Genomic DNA, 22,200 nt, shown 5'->3' with positions numbered 1-22,200 from the left:
TTGAACCCTCACTCCCTCCCGGTCCCCGCCACTGTACTTGGGAGACTGTCGCTGCTCCCCTAGGGACCACGACAGAGCACCACTGGCCAGGAACCCAGTACCCCCCCTGCTGTGGTTTTTAATTGTTGCCACTATGAGTATATCCAAACATTACCATGCACCCTGGACATATGTTCTGTACAGCTCCCTGTCAGCCATATATCACCTGTCATTGGTATCCCATACCAGTATCCCTCCATTGCCATTGAATACTTCAAATTTGAGGCCCTCTGAGAAAGTGAGACCTGGAACAAACAGTCTTTGTGGCTGCCCCATGATGAGCCCTGCCTCTGGGGTCTTCTAGGTGCTGGACAGAGTGTTAGCCATGTGACATATGATTGTGCTGTTCACACCTAAGAGCCAAAACTCCTGTGTCTAGCTGGATAGCAGGAGGACTGGAAGCTATTGGTAGACAGAAGACAGCTTTCTGATGCCTCGGGGCACGTCAGAGATAATATTTGTCACGTTGTGATCTTCAATAAATAAGTGTTGGATGAATGCATGAAAGAATGAAAGAAATGTTTGTGGATCAAGTAACTGATTAAATAGGCAAGATTAAAATTAATACTAATACCTGATAATTCATTGACCATCCGTTGTAGTCAGCCACTGCCCTCAACAGGCATTTTACATGCATTATTTCATCAAATTCTTATAAAAACCCTATAGGTTCGGAATGTTATTATCCATATGTTATAGCCAAGGAAATGGTTGAGAAGGTAAATGACTTGGTCAAGGTAAAACAGGTAGTATATGGCAGATCAAAGGCAAGTTAAAGCATTTTTATATTAAAATAAATGTAAACTATTCAGTAGAATCCAAATTTGTATTTTGGTTGTTGTTAATATGAGAAGACGTCAAAGAAATTTAGCACTTGTAGGTGTTTCCACCACGCTTCCCGGAACACTTGGGGCATGCATTCTCTTTCTTCAGCAGTTTGGTAGGAAAGTTTGGAAAGCACTGAGAACACTGGTGCAACAAAGTCAAGAGAAATTACCAACATTGTTGGTTTTGTTTGAGGCCACATCATTATCCCCCACTTAACAGGTGAGGCAACAGACTCCGAGAGGTGAAGTGACATGGCCACACAGATCTTCCCCCTCTCAGTCCAGTGTTACCTTACCTGTGCCAGGCTGAACCTCCGTAGCAAGCCAGTGCTTCCATCTTCCATGAAGATAGCTTTTCTTCTCGTTCTGTTCTTCCTAAGTTGGAACCCAGGTGGTTCCCTTTTTATATGGTATTAGGATTTGTTTTTGGAGGCCGGGAGAAGAAAGTGTAAGCCATATTCTACTTCTTATACTCTGGAGCCTGTGGAATTTAAATCAGGATTGATGGGAGGAAGAAAGGAGAGTGGAAGAGGAAAGGAGGTTTTTAAGCACCAGGGAGAGAGATTTTGCGGTAGGCAAAGCAACTGTTTATTAAGGGAACCAAATGCGTGATATTCTTTTTAAATTCACTTCGTACAATTTATGACAAGTTTTGTTTTGTCCTAATCGTTTTCTCACATATCAAAGTTGGTCTCAATGTTTCATTGTATATGCATTTTTAATGTACCTCCCCCACCTTAGAGTACCGCCAGTATCAGAAAACACTCTCGGGGCTGTCTGCTCGGGAGAGACAAAGAAATCGGCCCTCCCCTGAGTGAAGCTGAGGAAGAGGGCTGCAAATCAGCAAGAAGAGGCTTGGCGTGAGGAAGAGATGGCTGCTGGAAGGAGGTGAGCGCCACAAGAACGATGACTTCCGGCTTCAGCCCCGCCTAGCAGCTGCTCCAGCTCCTGAGCCAGAACCAGCAGGATGCACAATTAGACCATGGACGGCGCCCACAGCGCAGAGCTCCAGCTGCAGCAGCTCCTGCCCACCAGCGATGCCGTCTCCATGAGCGAAGTCTCCTTCTCGTACAAGGCAAGGGCTTTTGTTGGTGCTTGAATTTCGTATTTTTCTTACAAGGAAAGTCAAACAGTGCAGCATTGGCTAGCAGATATGCCCAGGGTCTTCTTACCTGTGGCTCACAGTCCCTCCACACACACAGGAGAATGCGTAATCACAAGGAAACAAATGCTCATTAAAATACATGAAAATAGAGAGGTGGAGAGACCTCTTAAAATGAGAAGAAAAAGGAATGCGTTCCCACTTAGATGATTTGATTTTTTTCCAATCACCTATTCCATTACTCAGAGACAACCTTTGTTCACATACCACATAGACCCTTCCCTTCTTTTTCTGTAGTATAAACTTGGGCTCACATCGTATTAGAGTTTTGTATCTTGATTGTTTGACTTAACTTTATTTGCGGGATATTTCCCTATGCCATTAAATAGGGATTGAAAGCACACTTTTTTTTAAAAGATTTATTTTTTTATTTTATTTCTTTCCCATTCCCCCCCACCCCAGTTGTCTGTTCTCTGTGTCTATTTGCTGCGTGTTCTTCTTTTGTCTGCTTCTGTTGTTGTCACCGGCACAGGAATCTGTGTTTCTTTTTCTTGCATCATCTTGTTGTGTCAGCTCTCCATGTTTGCAGCGCTATTCCTGGGCAGGCTGAACTTTCTTTTGCCCTGGGCAGCTCTTCTTATGGGGCGCACTCCTTGCGCATGGGGCTCCCCTACTCGGGGACACCCCTGCATGGCACGGCACTCCTTGCGCGTATCAGCACTGCACGTGGGCCAGCTCCACACGGGTCAAGGAGGCTCAGGGTTTGAACCGTGGGCCTCCCATGTGGTAGGCTGATGCCCTAACCACTGGGCCAAGTCCACTTCCCGAAAGTACACTTTTGAATAGTTTCCCAATAATCTGTTGAGCGGCTGTATCAAAATTTGTTTGACAAAGTCCTTATTGTTGGATGTTCAGATTGTTTCTAATTTGAAACGATGATAAACAATGCTGCAGTGAACATCACGGAATGTAAAAATCTTTCTCTTCATCTCTGATTATGTCCTTAGAGGTGTGTTAATAGGTCAAAGGACCAAACCTTTTTAAAAATTAGAGATATTTAATATTGCATTTACAATTTCTAAACACCTATCAGTGTAGCATCTAAAGACCTGGATTTATTTAAAAATCTTTTTTTTCTTGGCTATTCAGAGGCCGATAATACCTTAGAGCTGAAGGACACCTCAGAGATTATCTCATTGAACCCTCTAATTTTAGGGATTAGGAAAGTGAGGCTGAGAGGTGACAAGTAACACATCTAAGATCATTTAACAAGTTTAGAGGCAGAGCTAGAACTATTATCAGTTCTAGATAATATTAATGATGATGATGATGATAACTAAAATTTATTTGGCTTTTATTCTATCCCAGAGGCTGTGCCAAGTTCTTTAGATGCATTTTCTCCTGGAGTCCTCATAATAGCACTATAAAGTAGGTACCCTTTTCCTCACATGTAAAATGGGATTAATAATAGAACTTTCCTCCAAGCATGATTATGAAGATTAAATTAATTTACCCATGGGAAGCACTTACGACAATCAACCATACATAATATTAGGCCAATGTTTAGCAAATGCTTGCTATTACCATTTTTAGCCCCACTTTTCAAATGAGGACACTGAAGCACAGAGCTGTTATGTAATTTGTCCCTCTTAATAAGTGGACCCCATGCTCCTGTCCATTCCTCGGGTCCTGGCTCCTCATCCAGTGTTCTTCCTGCTACACCACATTCCAGTGTGACGTGTCACCCCAGCATGCCAAAGAAAGGGACAAGGCAAAGAGGACCAAGTAGGGGCACTGTTTATTACATCACCACCTTTCTCTGAGAATTTTGATCATTTTTATTCCCAAGTGCCTGTATGGGTAGGCTTTTTCACACAAAGGGAAAACTAAAAGGCTTGTATCATTTTAATTCCATCTACCAGCCAGACAGAAGATACATGTACAGAAATTATGAAAACTTGTCTGCAGTTAGACTTATTCTAAAGTAAGGATTAACTCTATGGCATTCACAGCAGAATCTGTCATACCAAGGAGGATCTGGTAGTTTCTATCCACAGTTGGATCGCTTTCAGGGCCACAATGACATGATTTTCTCAGTGTTGCCATCTTGTTCCTTGATCTTTCCATGAAAGCCTGTTATTTTCCCTCCCATGGCAGAGAGTATCAGACTGAAAATTAGGAGTCTGGAGTTCTTAGGCCAGCCTTGTCATCACGGGGTCTGTGACCTGGGGCAAGTCTCAGGCCTTCTCTGTGCCTCAGTGTTTTCGTTTCCTAGCTGCTAAATCAAATACCCTGCTGTGGGTTGGCTTAAACAGTGGGGATTTATTGGCTCACTGTTTTGATGCTAGAAGTCCAAAATTAAGCTGTCTTGGAGGCAACACTTTCCCCCAGAAGACGGTGGCGTTCTGGGGCTGGCTGCCGAGATCCCTCGTCCTTGGCTTTTCCATCACCTGGCAATGCACATGCAGCCTCTCTTGGCTTTCTCTTTCTCTTCCGGGTTCCGCTGATGTTCAGTTTCTTGCTGTGCCCTGTGACCTTCCCTATAAGGCCTTCAGTAATAGGATTAAGACCCAACTTCATTCAACTGGGCCACACCTTATGAAGTGACCTCATCAGGATGTCCTATTTACAAGAGTTCACACCCACAGGAATGGATTAAGTTTAAGACGGTGTTTCTCTGGGGTACTTAGCTCCAAACCACCACACACTGTTTGTGCCTGTAAAATGAAGGAGTGGAGTTCACAGAGGGTTCCCAGGCCTGGCTCACCATCAGAAATACCTGGGGAGCTTTAGAAAAATTAGGTTTCTGTACCAAGGACCCATCTCTCTCTCTGCCCTCACCCATTTACCCTTTGTCCCTACTCCTTCCACCCCTGCGAATTGTGATTCAGTGAATCTAGGATAGAATCCCAGAACCTGCATTTTATAAAGCCTTCTCACATGATTCTGAGGATCAGCCAGGTGTCAGAATTCCTGGTCCAGGTGATCCATTAAGGTGCCCACACCCCCACCCCAACTCTATCCTGAGAAATCAAGATCTCAGGCCACCACATTTTTGTCATCTGTGTAGGCTCTGAATATGGATTTACTATCTTCAAAACAAGCAGTCTCTTCTCAAGGAAGTGGTACTACTGTGTCATCTTTGTAAGTGCTAATACGCTTCAAAATGCATTATTCAGGATAGAGCTGGGTTTCAAGTCAGAAAACATTTTCCTTATACTAAACTTTTAATTTAAGCATAACGTATATACAGGAAAGAGCACAAATCATAAACACCAGATGTTGAATTTTAACTAAGAGTGTGAAACCATGTAACTGGCACTGAAATCAAGAAACAAAAGATTACCAGTACCCCAGAGTCTCCTCATCCCCATCACAGCCACTACCCCCTCCTCCCTCAGGGGTTAGCGCCGTCCTGACAAGTCAGAAGACATTGACAATGGCACAGTTCCTGCCTTTGGGAAGAATTCCAGGGCCTTGTGTCTTGTAGGTCCTGAGTGCCTTAATTCTGTGAAGCAAGCAGAACATCCCATTCTGCCTTTTTGATGTTCAGTGTCTAATACCATTTATAATGTCATGATAGAAGCTGCTCTCTCCCTGATGAAATTTCTATTAAGTTTCCATTTTAATCACAAATTCAATTCAGTTACTTATTATGGAATATCTTCATGCCAGGGCCAAGATAAATAAGTCTTGGTGACTCTACTGAGGGCCTTAAGAATTGAGATAGGAAACAGGCATGTGAACAAATGGTTATGAGCTGGCCAAGAAGTAGCAGTAGGGTAGAGAGAGCTGCCCTTCCCAGCTTTGTGACCTTGGATATGTGGCTCAACTTCTGGGATCTTCTGTTATCACATCTATACAATGTGGGAGTAATAACACCCCCTTCCTCCCCAGCTGGTGAATCAATGAAAAAGCATCTAGCCCTGACCTACCTGCTAGGCATGCAGGAAGTGCTTGACTCAGAAATGCCACTTGGTTACAAAGAGGAACAGGTGAAGGTGTGCTTAATTGTGGCCGAGGATGGGGGGAGGATTCTAAGGACAATTTGGCTCCTTCTTTGTTCCTTATTGATTTTTGTTAAGGTTATTTCTGTTGTAAGAAATAAAAGCCCATTTCAGAGAAGCTGAGGCAAATGGGGAAATTAGTATAAGGCTACAGAGTAGCTCATGGAGCCCAGGGCCAGGTATGGCAGCGGGGAGAGATTCTGGAACTCATACCACCATCTCCAAAGAGGGAAGATCTGATTGGCCCAACTTGGGTCATTGTCTACACTGGTCCAGTCAGTTATGACTAGGAGGGCTTGGGGTCACCAAATAAACATGGTTTCTGGGGCTCTACCACTGTGGGAAGTTCTCAGAGAACAGTGATCTGTGTGAACTCAGCAGGCTACCCCCAAATCATCTCTTACTTTTGGGGCAAGGAAAAAGTAAGAGGCCCCAAGTCTGACTCCATTAGTGGAACGAAGTCAGGAGCAAACAGTTTGCCTTTGAGTTGTTGCCCTGACCCCTGCCCTCCCTAACAGGGCCTGATTTCTGGGTTTGGCAAGGGTGAGGCTGCCCAGGAGACAGATTCCAACAGGTCTCTGACAGTGGAGGCTGCACCCCAACCTGGAAGAGTCAAGCCTCAGTTGCTTCTATTCAGCAAATAGGCATTTAACTGAGAACCTATGTTCATGTTTGTGCTGGGTGTGGTGGGGGCTATATGGATCATTGACATGTGTCTTTCCTCAGGGAGATTACAGTTTAGGGTGGAGGTGGGGAAAGGCACTTCCGTAAGAATCTACCGTTAATGACAGAATTTGGTACAAGAATAGGGATATAGTGGGGTGTTAATGCGGGCTTTTGGAGCTGAGAAACCTGAGTTCAAATCCCAGCTCTGTCACTTTCTGGAATAACTGGGCAAGTCATGTAATCCCTCTGCAGGTTAGTTTTAAGTCCATCTTGTACTGTAACTGTGAGTGTTAACTGAGTTCACAGATGAAGAAAGTGAAGATGCCTGCCCCATCCCTGTTTCTGACTGGGGAAATCCTATCCATCCTTCCAGCTCCAGTTCAAGGATCCCCTTTTCCATGAAGCCTTTGTCACTCTTCCTGGAAGAAACTATAGGCTCTTTACCCATGCTTCCATAGCCAAGTAATAATTATTATAATAATGTAGTAATAACCACAGCTGACATTTGTTGAGCATTTGCATATGCCAGGGACTGTGCTAATCCTCAAAAAGCTCCATGAGGTGTTATTATAACCCCATTTCACATGTGAGGAAATTGACACAAAGAGGTTACTTAACTTGCCTGAAGCCACACAGTTAAGTGGTAAAACTGGGATTCGAATTAAATCTATACAATGCCAAGGCCCTTGGTTTTATCTGCCTTGTCACTCTCCACTGCTTACATTAAGCCAGGCATTCTGCAAGGCCCTTTCTGCCCCCTAACACTGGTTATCAAAGGTTGAAATAACAATCTTGGGGAAGGTGATGCCCACCTGTGGAGAAGGTGAGCATCAGAGAGCTGGCCGGAAACCAGGTTAGAAGTAAAGCAGAGCCAGGGTAGCTGGACTGCTGCAGCTCTTGCATTTGAATGCGAGTAACCTTGGAGGCAAGCCACAATGGAGGAATTTATACTTACCTGTTTGCAGTTCTAAGCCAGAGGGATTGTGGGAGATCAGGTTAAATAGCAAGTGATGACGGGTCCTGTCACCATGATATTTAAATGGAGACCATTGTTGGCAGATATAAAGCAGACCTTGGAACAGGAGATCAGAGCTGAAGTTTCACTTGGATACCATTTTCCAAGCCAGGTTTCCTGCCTCTGACCTTTGGCTGCTTTTCTGGGAACTCTTTCAGAGTTGCAATTGGCAGAAGATTAATTTTTGGGTCAGAAACTATTTGAGCCAGAAGGGCCCTTAAAACTTTTGCTGATAATAATAAAAATGAACAGTAATAACAGAAGAATCACTTTAGTATTTTTTACATGTCAGGTGATGTTTCAACGTACGCTTTATTTCATTTAACATCATCCTGTGGGGGTTTACAGTCAGGTCCATTTTTCAGATAGGGAACCTGAGGCTCAGAGAGATAATTTAATTCCCCTGAACCACACAGCAATAAATGACAGCGGTGAGACTACAGCCCAGGTCTGTTGGTCTTCAGAGTCCATGCTGGGAAGCTGGAGCAATATTTGGTTCTGTTGGAACCGTGGCTAGAAGCAGCTGGGTCTGAAATCCTGCTGCCTGTGGGTCATTTTGCCCCCACCCAGCTTCTTTCACAAGTAACACTCCCCATTCAAGGACCACTGAGAGCACAGGGCCCACACGTCCTGGTCTGTGCCTCGTAAGCACATATATCATAGAGCCCCCTTTCATTCCCACAGTGGCCTGATTTGAACAGTAGACGGTTACCAGAAATATAAGGCTCCTGACAGTTGGGAGGCTTCTCTACTTCTTCACCCACAAAATACTGGGGATCAGAGTGGTATGGGGAGACCTGTTCTGGGGTGTGGCCCTGCTACTGGCTCACTCTGTGACTTTGGCAATCTTGGGCTTTCTCTGGTAACTGAAGTCTCCAGCAGGAACAGCCTCTCTGAGGTATCTGGGGTCAAAAGGAGGGCAGCCGGGGAGCAGATGTGGCTCAAGTGGTTGAGCCTGCATCCCACATGGGAGGTCCCAGGTTCAGTTCCTGGTGCCTCCTAAGGAAAACAGAAAAAGCAAAAACAAATGTAAAAACCAACTCATGGGAGCCGATGTGCCTCTCAGGGTTGCGTACCGGTTACCCGCATACAAGGTCCTGGGTTCATTCCCCAGCCCCCAGAACCTAAAAAAATTAAAATGAGGGTAGCCCCAGCCTCCCTCCTTCCCTCCCCTTCCACCCTATTTGTCAGTTTAGACAGGCATTCCTAACCTTTTTGTTCCATGGACCCCTTTGCCAGTCAGGTGAAATAAATACCACTGTAATTTATTTATTGCATACATTCATAAGTGAAGGAAATGCTAGTTTCAGTTAGAGGTCAGAGAAAATGAAAACAATAATTTGATTTTTTTCAATTCAAGGTCACAGACCCCCTGAAATCTTTCCACAGACCCCCCACGGACCCCTGATTAAGAACCCCTGGTTTAGACTGAGGCCTAGACTCTGCCCAAAAAACAGCTGGGAATCTGTTTAGGTGTTGCCTTCAAGAATCAGCCCCATCTGACAGTGTAGAAGGAACTCAAGAACCGTTCCTTCCAGCTGCATCTTTTCTTGTCTTAAGGGAGAGAGTCATGGATCCCAGGATAGCATCCCTCTTCTGGCCTGTCTTTGTGTGCTTATGAACACAACCACCTTAACAAGTCAGGGAAACAACTGCAGTGGGTTGAGAAGGTGGACATCAGCCAGGCATACCCTTTATTTCCCTCCCTCCCAGCGGAACTGGACGCCCAGTTTTACAATTTTCAAGCTCCAAGGTTTGGAGGAGGAACTTCTGTCTGGAGTCCTGCTGGCTTGAGTCTCAGCTCTGAATTGCCCCGCGCCAGTCACTCGAGAGCCCCTAATGAGTATGTGTTCAAACTGTGTAACCCCCGGGCGGCTGGCACCTTCTTTGCCTGACTGTAAATGTTCATAAAATTCAAGCAACCTCAACTTCCCAAGGGTTTTGTGACATAATTAGTACTGATGAAGTCCTTTGAAATATTCGGATGAAAGGGCATTTGTTAGTTATATTGCGCTCTTACTAATAATGTCTGTAACCGGTAATTGTGCACAGAGATTTATATGCTTGTGGAAGTGGTACAGAGGGCTTTTAAAAGAAACCCCAGGTGCCTGTGTTGTTAGTGGGAAAGTAAAACTTACAAGGTGGGATGTATTTTGTCACCTTTGAAGGGTACCTCAGAGAACACAATGGGGAGACAGTCTGGGGTAGTTATTATCACCTGGAGACTAGAAGTCCAGCCTCTAGCTTCAAATCCTGTCCTCATCTCAGCAAGTTAGTTCACCTCTCTGAGTCTTGTTTTATTCACTGGTAAATTCCTTCTAAGTTATGTGCTAAAAATAGGGTTTTTCTGTGGTTCAAAGGAAAGGGCTTAGTGCCAAGCCTGAGCTGTCATAAGCACTTGGAATATGTCCGCCTTTATTATCATAGTAACCAAAGTGTTTTTGCTGCTCCAATTGATTTATCCTTGTGAGTTTTACAGGCTTCGTTTCTGGGTTCCACCCCTCAAAGCGTCAACTCCCTCAATTAATGATAACTTTTCTGTATGAGTCCTATGGCTTGCTTCCCTGCGTCATCTCTTGACTTCCACCTGCTGGCACGTTATTAATAGCACATTCTCCTAGCCTTATGGATTTCATCAGGATCTCATCAGAAAACATCTTAATCTCTGGGTAAAAAAAAAAAAACTGCTACCAGTTATAGGTTGAGCCATATAAAATTGCTGGTTTCATAGATCAGAAATAGTCAAATATCCTTATTTGCATATGGTTCACCCTAATACTAAGTACTGAGGCAAGTGCTCTCTCCAGATTATCTCAGGAAATCTCTGCAACAGCCATGGGAGAGGGTCACTGTCATCCCAACTAGGGGACAAGGGGGAAACTGAGGCTTAGAGAAGCAAGTTCCCCCCTCTTGTCCTCTGAACCTCTGTCCCCTCAGGACTTGGGGGACACAGGGCTCCTAGAGCCAGTTTCCAGCTCTGCTTTAGCTGCCATAAAGGCAACAAGGCAGCTTTGATGTGATGTTGGAGCTTTTGTCTCCTCCAGCCTGCCAGAGGCAGTTCCTGCAGATTCCCGGCCACTTGACTCTTTTTAACAGTTACTCCTCATCATTAACATAGGTAAACTGAGTCATGGGGTGTGTGCTTCTGCTAGAGAGGCTCTGCCAGATGGTTTTTGCCTCCCTGGGATACTGAAGTCTGCATTGCATCCTGACCCTCTAAAGGAAAACCATATATTTCCTCGCACATTCTTCTGGTTGACTTCCAAAATACAAGTTTAAATATTTGCAAGGTAATTTCTTGCATATTTAAATACCGGCATTAAAAAAAAACACCTCCTTTTATGTGTTCTTAACTAAAGTCCCTGGAGTATAAAAACCATTTGATCCCCACCTTCTGTGAAAAACATAAACAAGCTCTTTTGTAATGGTTGGAAATTTTACATCATCCCTTTTTCTTCATGAATTTGTATTTCCTTCCATTTCCCTCACAGAATTTTATCCCAATGTATCTTTTAATATTTAAAAGTTTTATGAATACTTATCATACTTTTCTGCAAGAAAAAATGTGGAGTATATAGATCAATTTAATATTTTTGAAATTTCCTTTGACATAAGGTTCATACCCAGAATAGTTTTTTATTGGTACAATTGAATAAAAGCAACTGACTAAAGCAATATAAAGTTTTATAAGGATGATTAAACAAAAATAACATTTTATTAGAAATGAATATCTGAATGACAAGACTGGGTTTATTTTAGCTTCCTAGCTTCTAAAATACCATCCGCGTTTGCTTAAACAGTGGGAATTTATTGGCTCCCATGATTTTGAGGCTAGAAGTCCAAACTCCAGGCACCAGCAAGGCGATGTTTCCTGAACACTGGTGTTCTGGGGCTGACTGCCAAGATCCTTGGTCCTGTTTTTCTGTCACATGGCAATGCTATGGTGGCATCTTCCTACTCTTCTGGGTTCCGTTGACTTCCAGCTTCCGGTGCTCCTGTGGCTTCTCCTTCCTTGTCCAATTCCCTTTACATTTAAGGACTTCAGCCTTCTTGGATTAGGGCTCACCTTCATTCAGTTTGGGCACATCTTAACTAATAACATTTTCAAAGGTCCTATTTACAAATGGGTTCATACCCACAGGACCAGGGTTGGGACCTGAACATGCCTTTTGTGTGGGACACGATTCAGTCCCCAACAGGACTTCTTTATTTAATTAGTTCATGTATTCAAGATAAATATTACTGATATCTAGAATGAGATAGTTTACCATCAATTCTATTTCAACTTTTGTTTTTTTATAGTTGGAAATGCCTAATACCTTGTTCACTTAAATAAGTCCCTGGAATGGAAGGAGTGTTGCTATACCATTGTCACTAAGTTCTTTTAACTCCTTCCAAGTTATGGACTAAAAATCACATAGTGATAAGATATTTTTATTTACCTGTTCACTAACAGTATGATTAAGGCCTCTTTCATTTTTGTTTAAAGCAAACTATTAGAAACCCTCATTTACTTTCTTATTCTTCTGGGTTTTATTTCCACAGTTTCTGTGCACTTCATTCACTTAGAGGTACCTTGAGTTAACCTGACATATCCAGAAAGGGTGAAGATATTGTTAATTTTGCTACACCTTTCTCTGAACTTTATCTTACTACATATATTTGCACATATTACATAGTTTGGCATAATAGTTAAGAACATGGGTTCTGGTTCCAATTCTGTTTCAGCCACTTACCAATTATCTCTTACCTTCTGTGTTCAGTGTCCTTACTATAAGATAATAAAAGCACCTACCTCATAGGGTTGTTATGAGGATTAAATGAGTTAATATGCATGAAGTACTTAGAATAGTACTTGGCCCAGAGACTGACCTCCTAATAACCATCCTCCTACCCATTTATTGTGTTGGAGGAGTTCCTTAGGAGTATGGTACCATCCCTTAGTTCTAGGTAATCCATTATTTCCTTGAATACTTTTTCAGCCTCACCTTCTTTCTTCTCTCATTCTGGAATTCTGATGACACAGAAATTAAATTTTTTGTTATAGTCCCTCAGGTCCCTGAGACTCTGTTCTTTTTTGGTCTTTTCATTCTTTATTGTCTTTTGTTCAGATTGGGTAATTTCAATTGTTTTACCTTCTAGTTCACTAATTTTTTCCCTCTGTCCCCTCTCGTCTGCTGTTGAGTGCATCCACTGAGTTTTTAATTTCAGTTACTGTATTTTTCAGTTTTAAAATTTCTATTTAGTTCTTTTCAGATCTTCTATTTTCTTAGACTTTCTGTTTCTTTGTTGAGGCTTTCTATTCTTTCATTTGCTTTAAATACATTTGTAATCGCTCACTGAAACAGTTTTTTATCATGACTTCTTTTTGTTAGATAATTCTAACATCTGACATCTTGGTGTTGGCATCTTTTGTCTTTTTTCATTCAGTTTGAGATCTTCCTGATTCTTGCTATGACAAGTGATTTTCAATTGAAACCTCAATATTTTCATATTATGTTTTGAGATTCTGAGTTTTATTTAAGTCTTCTGTTTTAGCTGGTTTCCTCTGATACCACTCTGGCAGCAGAAGGGGTGGTGCTGCTTCTTGACTGCCAGGTGGAGGTAGAAGTCCAAGTTCCCCACTCAGCCTATGTTGACCCCAGAGGGAAGAGGGCTCCTTGTTACTACTGGCTTGAGGGTGGGAGTTGTGGCTCCCATTTGGTCTCCACTGACACCAAAGTGGCCTCCTTACTGCTGGACACTGGTAGAAGTTCTAACTCTCCTCTAATCCTCCTCTGACTCCACCCCATTGTTGATTGGGAGGGATGCTCATTACTGTAGTAGGGTGGGTAGAGCTTCCCATGTGGTCTCCACTAATACCTTTGGGTGGGGTTGGGGGAAAGGTGGCTATGTTGGTTTGAGTCTTTATGTGGGCCTCAGAAAATTGTGTTCTTAAATTGGTCCATTCCTGTGGGTGTGGGACTCTTAATTGGATTGAATTAGTTGGGGGCTTTTGATTAGAGTACTTCAGTGAGGTATGACCCAGGGTAGGTCTCAGACCTCTTGCTGGAGTCCTTTATAAATGGGAGAAACATGCAGAGACACACAGAGAAAGAGAGCCACCATTTTACCCTGCCATATGAGAGAGGACTCCAGGATCACCTGTAGGTGCAGAAAGATGGAGAAACCCTGAGAGACTGAGAGAGAGGCCAGAGGTTGGAATCAGCGGAGCAGCCAAAGCTGAAGTACCCAAGCCTGGAGAAGAGGGGAAAGATGAGCCATATGCCCAGTGGCCCACAGCTGAGCTCAGGGAGAAAGTGTGCCTAGAGGAGAAGGCAGGGACTGGCCACCATTTTGCCTTGCCACATGACAGAAGTCCAGGGTTACCAACAACTGACCTTTGGTGAGACAGCATTTCTGATGCCTTGATTTGAACGTTTTCACAGCCTTGGAACTGTAAGCTCCTACCCTAATAAATTCCCATCATGAAAGCCAACACATTTCTGGTATTTTGCATTGGCATCCTGTGGCAAACTCAATGGGCCCTTTCACTGACTGGTGAGTGTCCCAGCTCCCTACTTGGCCTCCTCTGATAATCCCAGCGGGGGTATTAGGGCCATAGTTGTTTCTATCATGTTTGGAGTAGAACATCGATTGTCTAAAAGTTGTTTGTCTTGCTAGTTTGCCCTTTGGGTAGAGAGAACAGACTTTGAGAATTTTTTTTTGTCTGTGCCTTTCGGAGTTTGCCAGCTTCTTCAGTTCCCCAGTCTGGGGTGTATAAGGCAAAAATGCATACATACATACATACATACATACATACATACATACATACATACCAGGGAACTCACCGCCATCTTCTTCCTTAGGGCAGGGTCCCTAACCAGTGTTCCTTCTTCTCTCCACCTTTCAGGCTTCTTATGTTTGTTTTATATGTAATGTCCAGGGTTCTTAGCTGTGTGTAGTGGGAAGAATAGGAAAAACTATGTGTACTCCATCTTCCGAGAAGCAGAAGTCTATAATTGACTTTTTAAGTTCAAAGTTGTAGGAGAATTTTTTTGGTATGTAAACAACATTCGAATATTTAAGAGAACTTAAAACTTATCATATTCATAAGTATAATTTATTTGATTTATAAGAATCACTTAACTCCTTGGTAAAGTTTTGTTTAAAAATAGATTTATGAATCATTACTTTAACAACAAATATAATTTTAGAAAAAGAGTAAATGCAGATAACATTTTTGTCCACAAAAGCCATCTCCTCTAACAGAGAAAAAACAAAACAAGTCATGTTGTAAGGAGTTGAACTAATAATAAACATATTTCTAAACTATGTTCCATGAAGCATTGGCTGTATTAGGCTGTTTTGCTGCAAGTAACAGAAACTAACTTTTAAGCAAATAAAAGGAATGTATTATGGCCCATGGAGCTGCTTCCAGAATTGAAGAAAGAGCTGGAGAAGCAGGCTTCAGGAAGGACAAGAGCCAGTGACTCTAGGGTTCTAAGGAGCAAGAACTAATGACTTGTCCAGGCCCCACCTTTTCAGTCATTGTGTTTCTCAGACCAGGATTTGGATCCCAGAGAGAGTTTCTGATCTGTCTAGCTTGGATCAAGCCTGGGTCATAGACTCATCCTTATCTAGGGGAGGAAAGATATATTTGAATAGAAGTCCCAAGCCTCTGTCTAATAAGAAGTCATAAGGTGGGGGGTTCTCTATAGCAAAATCAGGGCTCTGTTACCTGAAGAAAAGGAAAGTAATGAATATGATGTTAAGTGGGTGAGAATCACAGATATCTACTATGACTACCAATGGTTGGATTCCAAGTTAAGAGTTCTGGGGCCACATAAGTTTGGGAAACCTGAGTTACACAAGGAAAACTTGTCTCTGAAAGCTTCTAACATGCCAATGTGCATTGAGGGCCTACAAGCAGTAGATCAAGGACACATTGTTTCCCAAACTTATTTAACCATGTGATGCTTTTGCCACAGAAAACCATTAATATCTCTGGGAACCCAGTTTGGGAAGGCCTAACCTTTCTGATCTTTAGTGTCCCTTTACGTCCTGGTAGCTTATTGTTTGACTGGAAGGACATGGTTTCTCTCTCCCCTCGGGTAGTTTAATCCTGTCTAGGTCAGGAGAAGAGACAAAACCACATCAAATAACAACAGAGATGGAGAAGGACTGAGAAAGTGCAGCCAGGCTCTAAGAGCAGTGCTGACTTGTGGGGACTTCGTGGAAGAGGATGACTGAGCCAGGTCTTGAGAGAGGGAGGAATCTGACTTGGGAAGAGGAAGCCAGCTCCCTTGCAAGCCCTGAGATGTCTCCAGTAACCTCTCTATTAATTAACTATTTTATGTGAAGAGAGTCAGAATTGCTTTCTGGTCTGGCCTGATCATTTAATTGGTTTCTATTGGCATCTTGGCCCCAACTAGGGACTTGGGTCCGGACTATAGGGGCGGCCCTTACTGGTCATTTTGGTCAGCACTTCATTCTTCAGGAGAGGCCACACGAGCTTGGCAAGGCTTCATCGTGTCTCAGGTCACACAATGAAGGGGCAGCAGAGCTGGGACTAGAATCTGGGTTTCCTAGCAGCTAGCTCAGGGTCTTTCCCTTCTACTGCAATGCTCTGTCTTGCTGGGGAAGTCCAGGACAGCCATGGCAGTTTCAGTCATTCCACATTTCACAGCCTCATTCCACAGCCCTCATTCCACAGCCAAAAGCCCCTTCTCAGGAAATGCTCCTGTGGGGTCTCTAAGCACTCTGTGTTCCAGAAGAGGGAAGGAAGGAGGTAGAAAAGGGTGGACTTAATCTCTTTCTGTTGACTCTATCCTTTCCTGAGGAGGAGGCTTTGGCCCACCCTGGGTTGCTTGCTAATTATCTGTCTTGCCAGATGGATTAAAACCTGAGAGAGCAGGAAGCGGATGTGGCTCAAGTGATAGAGCTTCCACCTACCATATGGGAGGACCCAGGTTCGATCCCTGGGGCCTCCTGGTGAAAAAGAAGAGAAAGCGTGCCCGTGCAGCAAGCCAATGCCTCCACAAATGCCCGCATGAGTGCCCATGTAGTGGGCCAGTGCCTGCGTGAGTGCCCGTGTGGTGAGCCAGTGCCCACACAAGTGAGTCATGCACCAAGATGATGACGCATCAAAAGAGAGACAAGAGGAGAGTCAAATTGAAGTGCAGCAGAAACCAGGAACTGAGGTGGTGCAATTGACAGGGAACCTCTCTCCACATCAGGGGTCTCCAGGTTCGAATCCCAGTGAATCCTAGAGGAGAAAAAATGAGAAGACAGCACAGACAGCAAAAACAGCAGGGCAAGAGAAGGGGAAGGGGGAAAAATAAATAAATAAATCTTTAAAAAAAAAAAAAAAAAATCCCTGAGAGAGCAAGGACTGCCTGACCAAGATCTTAAAGCATGGGCAGGATCTCACAGGGGAGGAAAGCCAGGAAGGAGGAACCACTGGAGCAAAGAATCTTTGGAAAACCTTGTTTATCAAACCTCCCTGGGAAGGGAGGTTAATCATTTGCTAAAATAGTACATTCCTTGGGTGTTTGGAGGTGAAGTGTGCTGGAGGATATGTTGGGGGACATGATATAGAGTGTTTTACATGCCAAGGCAAGTACACTTTGATCCAACAGTCCCACTTTTAAGAATTTATCCCAAATGAATAATGCACACTTGAGCACAATGATGTCTGTACTGGATATTCAGTCAATGTTGTTTAAAAATAAGAACAACTTAAATATCCAATAACAGAGGCAATTATGTAAAATATGGCATACCCATATGATGGCTTATTTTATATTTTTAAAAAATGATGAATATAGATCTGCTTGACAGGGAAATCTGTAGAGCATCCGTCTACCATATGGGAGGTCCAGGGTTCAAACCCAGGGCCTCCTGACCCTGTGATAAGCTGGCCTATGCACAGTGCTGATGTGTGCAAGGAGTGCTGTGCCATGCAGAGGTGTCCCCCATGTAGGGGAGCCCCACGTGCAAGGAGTGTGCCCTGTAAGGAGAGCTGCCCCATGTGGGGAAAAAAAAAGTGCAGCCTGCCCAGGAGTGATGCCACACATGTGGAGAGCTGATGCAGCAAGATGACACAACAAAAAGAGACACAGATTCCTGGTACTGCTGACAAGAATACAAGCAGACACAGAAGAACACACAGCGAATAGACACAGAGAGCAGACTACTTGGGGGGAAGGGAAGGGGAGAGAAATAAAATAAATCTTTAAAAAAAAAACCAGGTTATAAAATAGATCGTAATCTTATTTTTGTAAAATAAAATTAACATTTCTGTTCGTATCTAAATTCTAGGCAGGAAAAAGTTTATAAGAAGAAGGAGGAAAATAAAGTAATTATCTCTGGGTTATAGAAGTACACATGTGTGTTGTTTTTGGTTCTTTTTATTTATCTACATTTCCTAATTATTCCACAATGAATATGTGTTTGGTGATTTTTAAATAAAGTTTGGGGGGGGGCAGTCATGCCAAGGAATCTGAATCTTACTCATAAGGTGATATAAATTAATTTTTATAAATTAAATAATTTAAAATGCTATTAGCAAGTTAATCCAGTTAACGGAGTCTCATTGAGACTTCATTGATAAGAACATGAAGAATCAATTGATAAGATGGCAAACAGTATCCCTGCCCATGTTTCTCTTACAAATTCCAATTTCTAAATGTTGCTTTTCTGCACAAAATGGTGGCAAGTTAGTGCCCGAAGGGGAATAGTGGAGTTGGTATAGGCCTCACTGGGTCGCTGTGACCAGGTGGCCAGCGGATGCTGCTTTCTGGAGTGTTCTGTAGCTGCTAAGGAAGTATCCGGTTCCGGGCAGCATTTTGTAAACCAGTAAGGCGGTCAGGTAAACCTTAGGTAGTCAGATTCCAGTAGGGGATCCGGGGTGTTGCTTTGGCATGGCTCTTGTTTTTCTGGTTTTGTTTTGGGACAGCAAATAGTTGGACTTTAAATGAGTCCTGGTGCCCTTTGGCATAGTTTCAACTCATGTCTGCTCCTGTGAATTTTCCCTTTAGGAGAACCTGATTGGCGCCCTCTTGGCGATTTTTGGGCACCTTGTGGTCAGCATTGCACTTAACCTCCAGGTAAGTTTCAGTTGCCATCATTGTTTGGAGCAGAAAAAAAGCAAATAAGTCGGGTGTCTTGTCCTGGTCTAGCTGCCTCCTCTCAAACACGGCAGCTGTCCCTGCCTGCCCTCTAGTTCAGGCCCACCTTCTCCCCTTGGGCTATTGCAGCCATTTCCTAGGGCCTCACCTCCTCACTGGGTTCCAGGGCTCTGGCCCTCTGCTCCTGTTTGCCTGACACACCCTATTCTGTTGTCTTTGTGTAAAGTCAGTTCCTATTACAGCACTCTCCAGTACAGAAAAGCTTCTCAGGTGACTGCAGTAGATGCTGTTAATGCCCTACTCCAATCCCCTTGGTCCACCTGAGTTGCAGTAGCTTTAGTTTGGGGCAGACTAATAAGGAGCTTCTCTTGAGTGCAGCCCAGAACTGGTTTCAGGCATGCAGGGGCAGTGAGAAAGGAGGGCTGCCAATGCCTCTGGGGGCAGCCCTCATCCAGTGGGAGGTTGGGAATCATGGACAAATGCCCCAGTGCCCCTCCCTGGGTAGGGGGATTCTGAGGTGAGTCTCCTGGGGTTTCTCAGAGGCCCAGTTGCCACGACATTCAACCCCTCATTAATGCACTCTACATTGGCTCTTCTCCCTCGTCCCACTTCCCTTCCTTGTACTTCCCAGGATTACCTCCCAAATAAGCTACCGGCTCCCAAGTCCTTGTCACGGGAACTGCTTCTGGGAAACCCAAACTTAGATTTGATACCTGCTAACAGGATAAAGTTCCATTGCACAGTGGCTGGCACCCCTCCACAAGCGCAACCCACTCCCCAGCTGCAGGGACCTGAAATCTCTGTACATGCTCATGTGGGCCTTGTGCATCTGTATCTTGTACATCTTGGCTCACATGTGTGAGAGTGTTTCTGTGTGTTTCTGAGGCCACGTGGCCTCTTTGCTGCTTGTCTAACCTCCTCACTCCACACCAGCATCTCTGCCCATCTCTCTGCTTCTGTGCTGCCCTATCCTGGTCCTCCCCTAATGAAGGCTGGGCCTCTAAGTCTACACAACTTTCTAGCTTGCCTCAATTATTCCCTCATCTTCTGTGTCCCCTCACATTTCCAGAAGAAAGAATATTGGCCCTGCTTGAGCCATGTATGTACCACAGGGAGGGCAAGGCCCACAAAGACCGTATCCTGCCCAGCAGAGGGGAGAATAGCTGAATGAGCATCCCAACGTGGGAATCCTGGGAACTGCAGTTAGGGGGAGAAGCTGTACATGAGGATTCTCAGCCAGTTTGGGAACTTCTCTCTCTCTTAAATCTTTAAAAAAAAATTTAAATAAGCTTTAGATTACATAAATGTTACCTCTATTATTCCCATATGACCCACCCCCCCACTCTCTTTTCCCCATTAACATCTTTCATTTGTTGTAATTGAGGAACACATATTGAAGCATTGCTGCTAACCATGGTCTATAGTTTACATTACAGTGTACATTTTACATCGCACAATTTTATATGTTTTGACAAAATGTATAATGGCCTTTATCTGTCATTGCAATGTCATTCAAGACAATTCCCCCATCCCCAAAATGCCCCGTGTTTTACCTTTTCTCTCTCCCTCCGCTCAGAGCCTCTGGTGGCCACTACCTTTATTACATCAATGATAAAAGTTCTTCCATTGCTAGAATAACAATCTAGTATTTAGAGCGATAACTGTTTTACTAATCTAAGTAAATACTCCAAAAAAACTTGACCAATTTTCCCAAATTATTGTTTGAAGGTGGGGAGGGGTAGATTCAGGATATGCGCATCGTGGTATTGTTGTTTCCCAACCATCCTGGCTAATCACACTCTTGGATTTCTTAGAAGTACTGCCACATCCGCCTGGCAGGCTCCAAGGATCCCCGGGCCTATTTCAAGACCAAGACATGGTGGCTGGGCCTGTTCCTGATGCTTCTGGGCGAGCTCGGCGTGTTTGCCTCCTACGCCTTCGCTCCTCTCTCACTCATCGTGCCGCTCAGTGCAGTCTCCGTGATAGGTAAGCCCAGAGCCCTGCCCTGCCCCACCCCTGGGACTCAGCCACTGTGTGACCAGGGTCAGAGATACTCATTAAACAAACCAGCCCTTGCTTTGATACTAGCAGCTTGTGTTTGCAAAGGGCTTCATACATGCCAGGCCTGTTCTAAGCACTTTATGGAGATTAGTTCATCTCATTCTCCCTGCAACATTATGAGGGAGATAGTACTATTATCCAGCCTCATTTTACAGCTGAGGAGACTGAGGCAAAGAGGTGAAATTACTTATCTAAAGACACACAGCTAGAATGTGGCAGGTCTAGGTTATAAATTGGGCTGTCTGGCTCCAGAATCGTAAGAAAGTTTATCAGAATCTGTTTTTATTTCTAATATAGAAGGAAGATGAACTTTAAACTATTCACCTGAATACCATCAAGATAAACCAAGCTTTTAAATGGTTTAGACATCTTGTACCCATAAAAACAACATGTTCAGATTACTTTCTAATCTTTTTACATCAACTGATAGCATTTTTAAATCTCCATTAACTTTGTCATCTGCCGTTGTTCTCTGACTTCTGAAATCACTGAACCGATGTTTCAGAACATTTGAACCAAGGAAAAGACGAAGGATCTGTAGGTCACAAATAAAATAGTATGAAAAAATTATTCTTAAATAAAAGATATTAGATTAATGAACAATAACTTTTTATACAGAGGAGCTGAGACAACGAGCATGCTTTGAAATGTTTCCCTTTCTTTCCATCTTGCTGGGAAGGAAGATATTACCTAGAAGCTCTTCTCTGCTCTTTAAGGAAAAAATATTATTTAGGATCTTCTTCCTCCTTGATTTGAGGACCCTCTTCTGCACCAGGGATGGCAGATGCATGGCATATGTGTGGTGACAGTGTAGCCCCTCTTGTATCCAAGGTAGACATCATTAATCAATCCTAGCACTTCTTCCCTGCAAACCTAGATGGGGTTCAGTAGCTAGTTCTGACAGCTGCAACCAATCAGCCTGGATTTAGCAAAGAAGTGAAAACATGTTTGCTTTCCCTTATCCTATTATAAGACCCTCTTTTTTTTTTTACCAATGTTAGTAATCTGGCAGAAGAGGTAGAAGAGGTCCTCAGATATGCTGTGTATTTTCCCACAAAGTTGGGTTTTTTTTTTAATGTAATCTGGATGCCTTTAGCAGAAACAACTGGTTTTCCATAGTCCCCACTTTTCCGTGTTGTCCTACATCTGGCCCACTCTCCATATTTATTTTGCTGTGGAGCCCCTACAGATATGTCGATTTCTATCCTTATATCTCTGTTCTTCCCATTGCTAGTGCCTCCAAAGGGGTCTCAGGACCTATATTCAAGTTAAGGATTAAGTGACTAAGTGCTTAAAATATTGGTTCTTAAACTTTAATAAGAATCAAATAATCATCTTAAAAAGAAAGTTGAAATGTAATAATGGAACTTCA

The 22,200-nt window shown here is 43.5% G+C and overlaps 1 protein-coding gene across 4 annotated transcripts in view; it reads left to right on the top strand.

Annotated features, from left to right (window-relative positions):
• NIPAL3 (NIPA like domain containing 3) overlaps nucleotides 1–22,200 on the top strand; it is a 74,521-nt gene that overhangs the window by 3,724 nt on the left and 48,597 nt on the right. For all 4 annotated transcript variants that reach the window (XM_058304118.2, XM_071217656.1, XM_058304116.2 and 1 more), the window contains exons 2-4: nucleotides 1,608–1,941; nucleotides 18,678–18,746; nucleotides 20,582–20,753. In XM_058304118.2, coding sequence (XP_058160101.1) covers nucleotides 1,849–1,941; nucleotides 18,678–18,746; nucleotides 20,582–20,753 — 334 coding nt within the window. In that variant the 5' untranslated portion in view covers nucleotides 1,608–1,848. The remainder of the gene's footprint in view (nucleotides 1–1,607; nucleotides 1,942–18,677; nucleotides 18,747–20,581; nucleotides 20,754–22,200) is intronic.

Source organism: Dasypus novemcinctus, chromosome 9, assembly GCF_030445035.2.
Source record: "Dasypus novemcinctus isolate mDasNov1 chromosome 9, mDasNov1.1.hap2, whole genome shotgun sequence".
In the NCBI taxonomy this organism is placed as follows: Eukaryota; Metazoa; Chordata; class Mammalia; order Cingulata; family Dasypodidae; genus Dasypus; species Dasypus novemcinctus.
The sequence above is the reverse complement of the archived record's forward strand: the minus strand, read 5'-3'. Positions and strand labels throughout refer to the sequence as shown.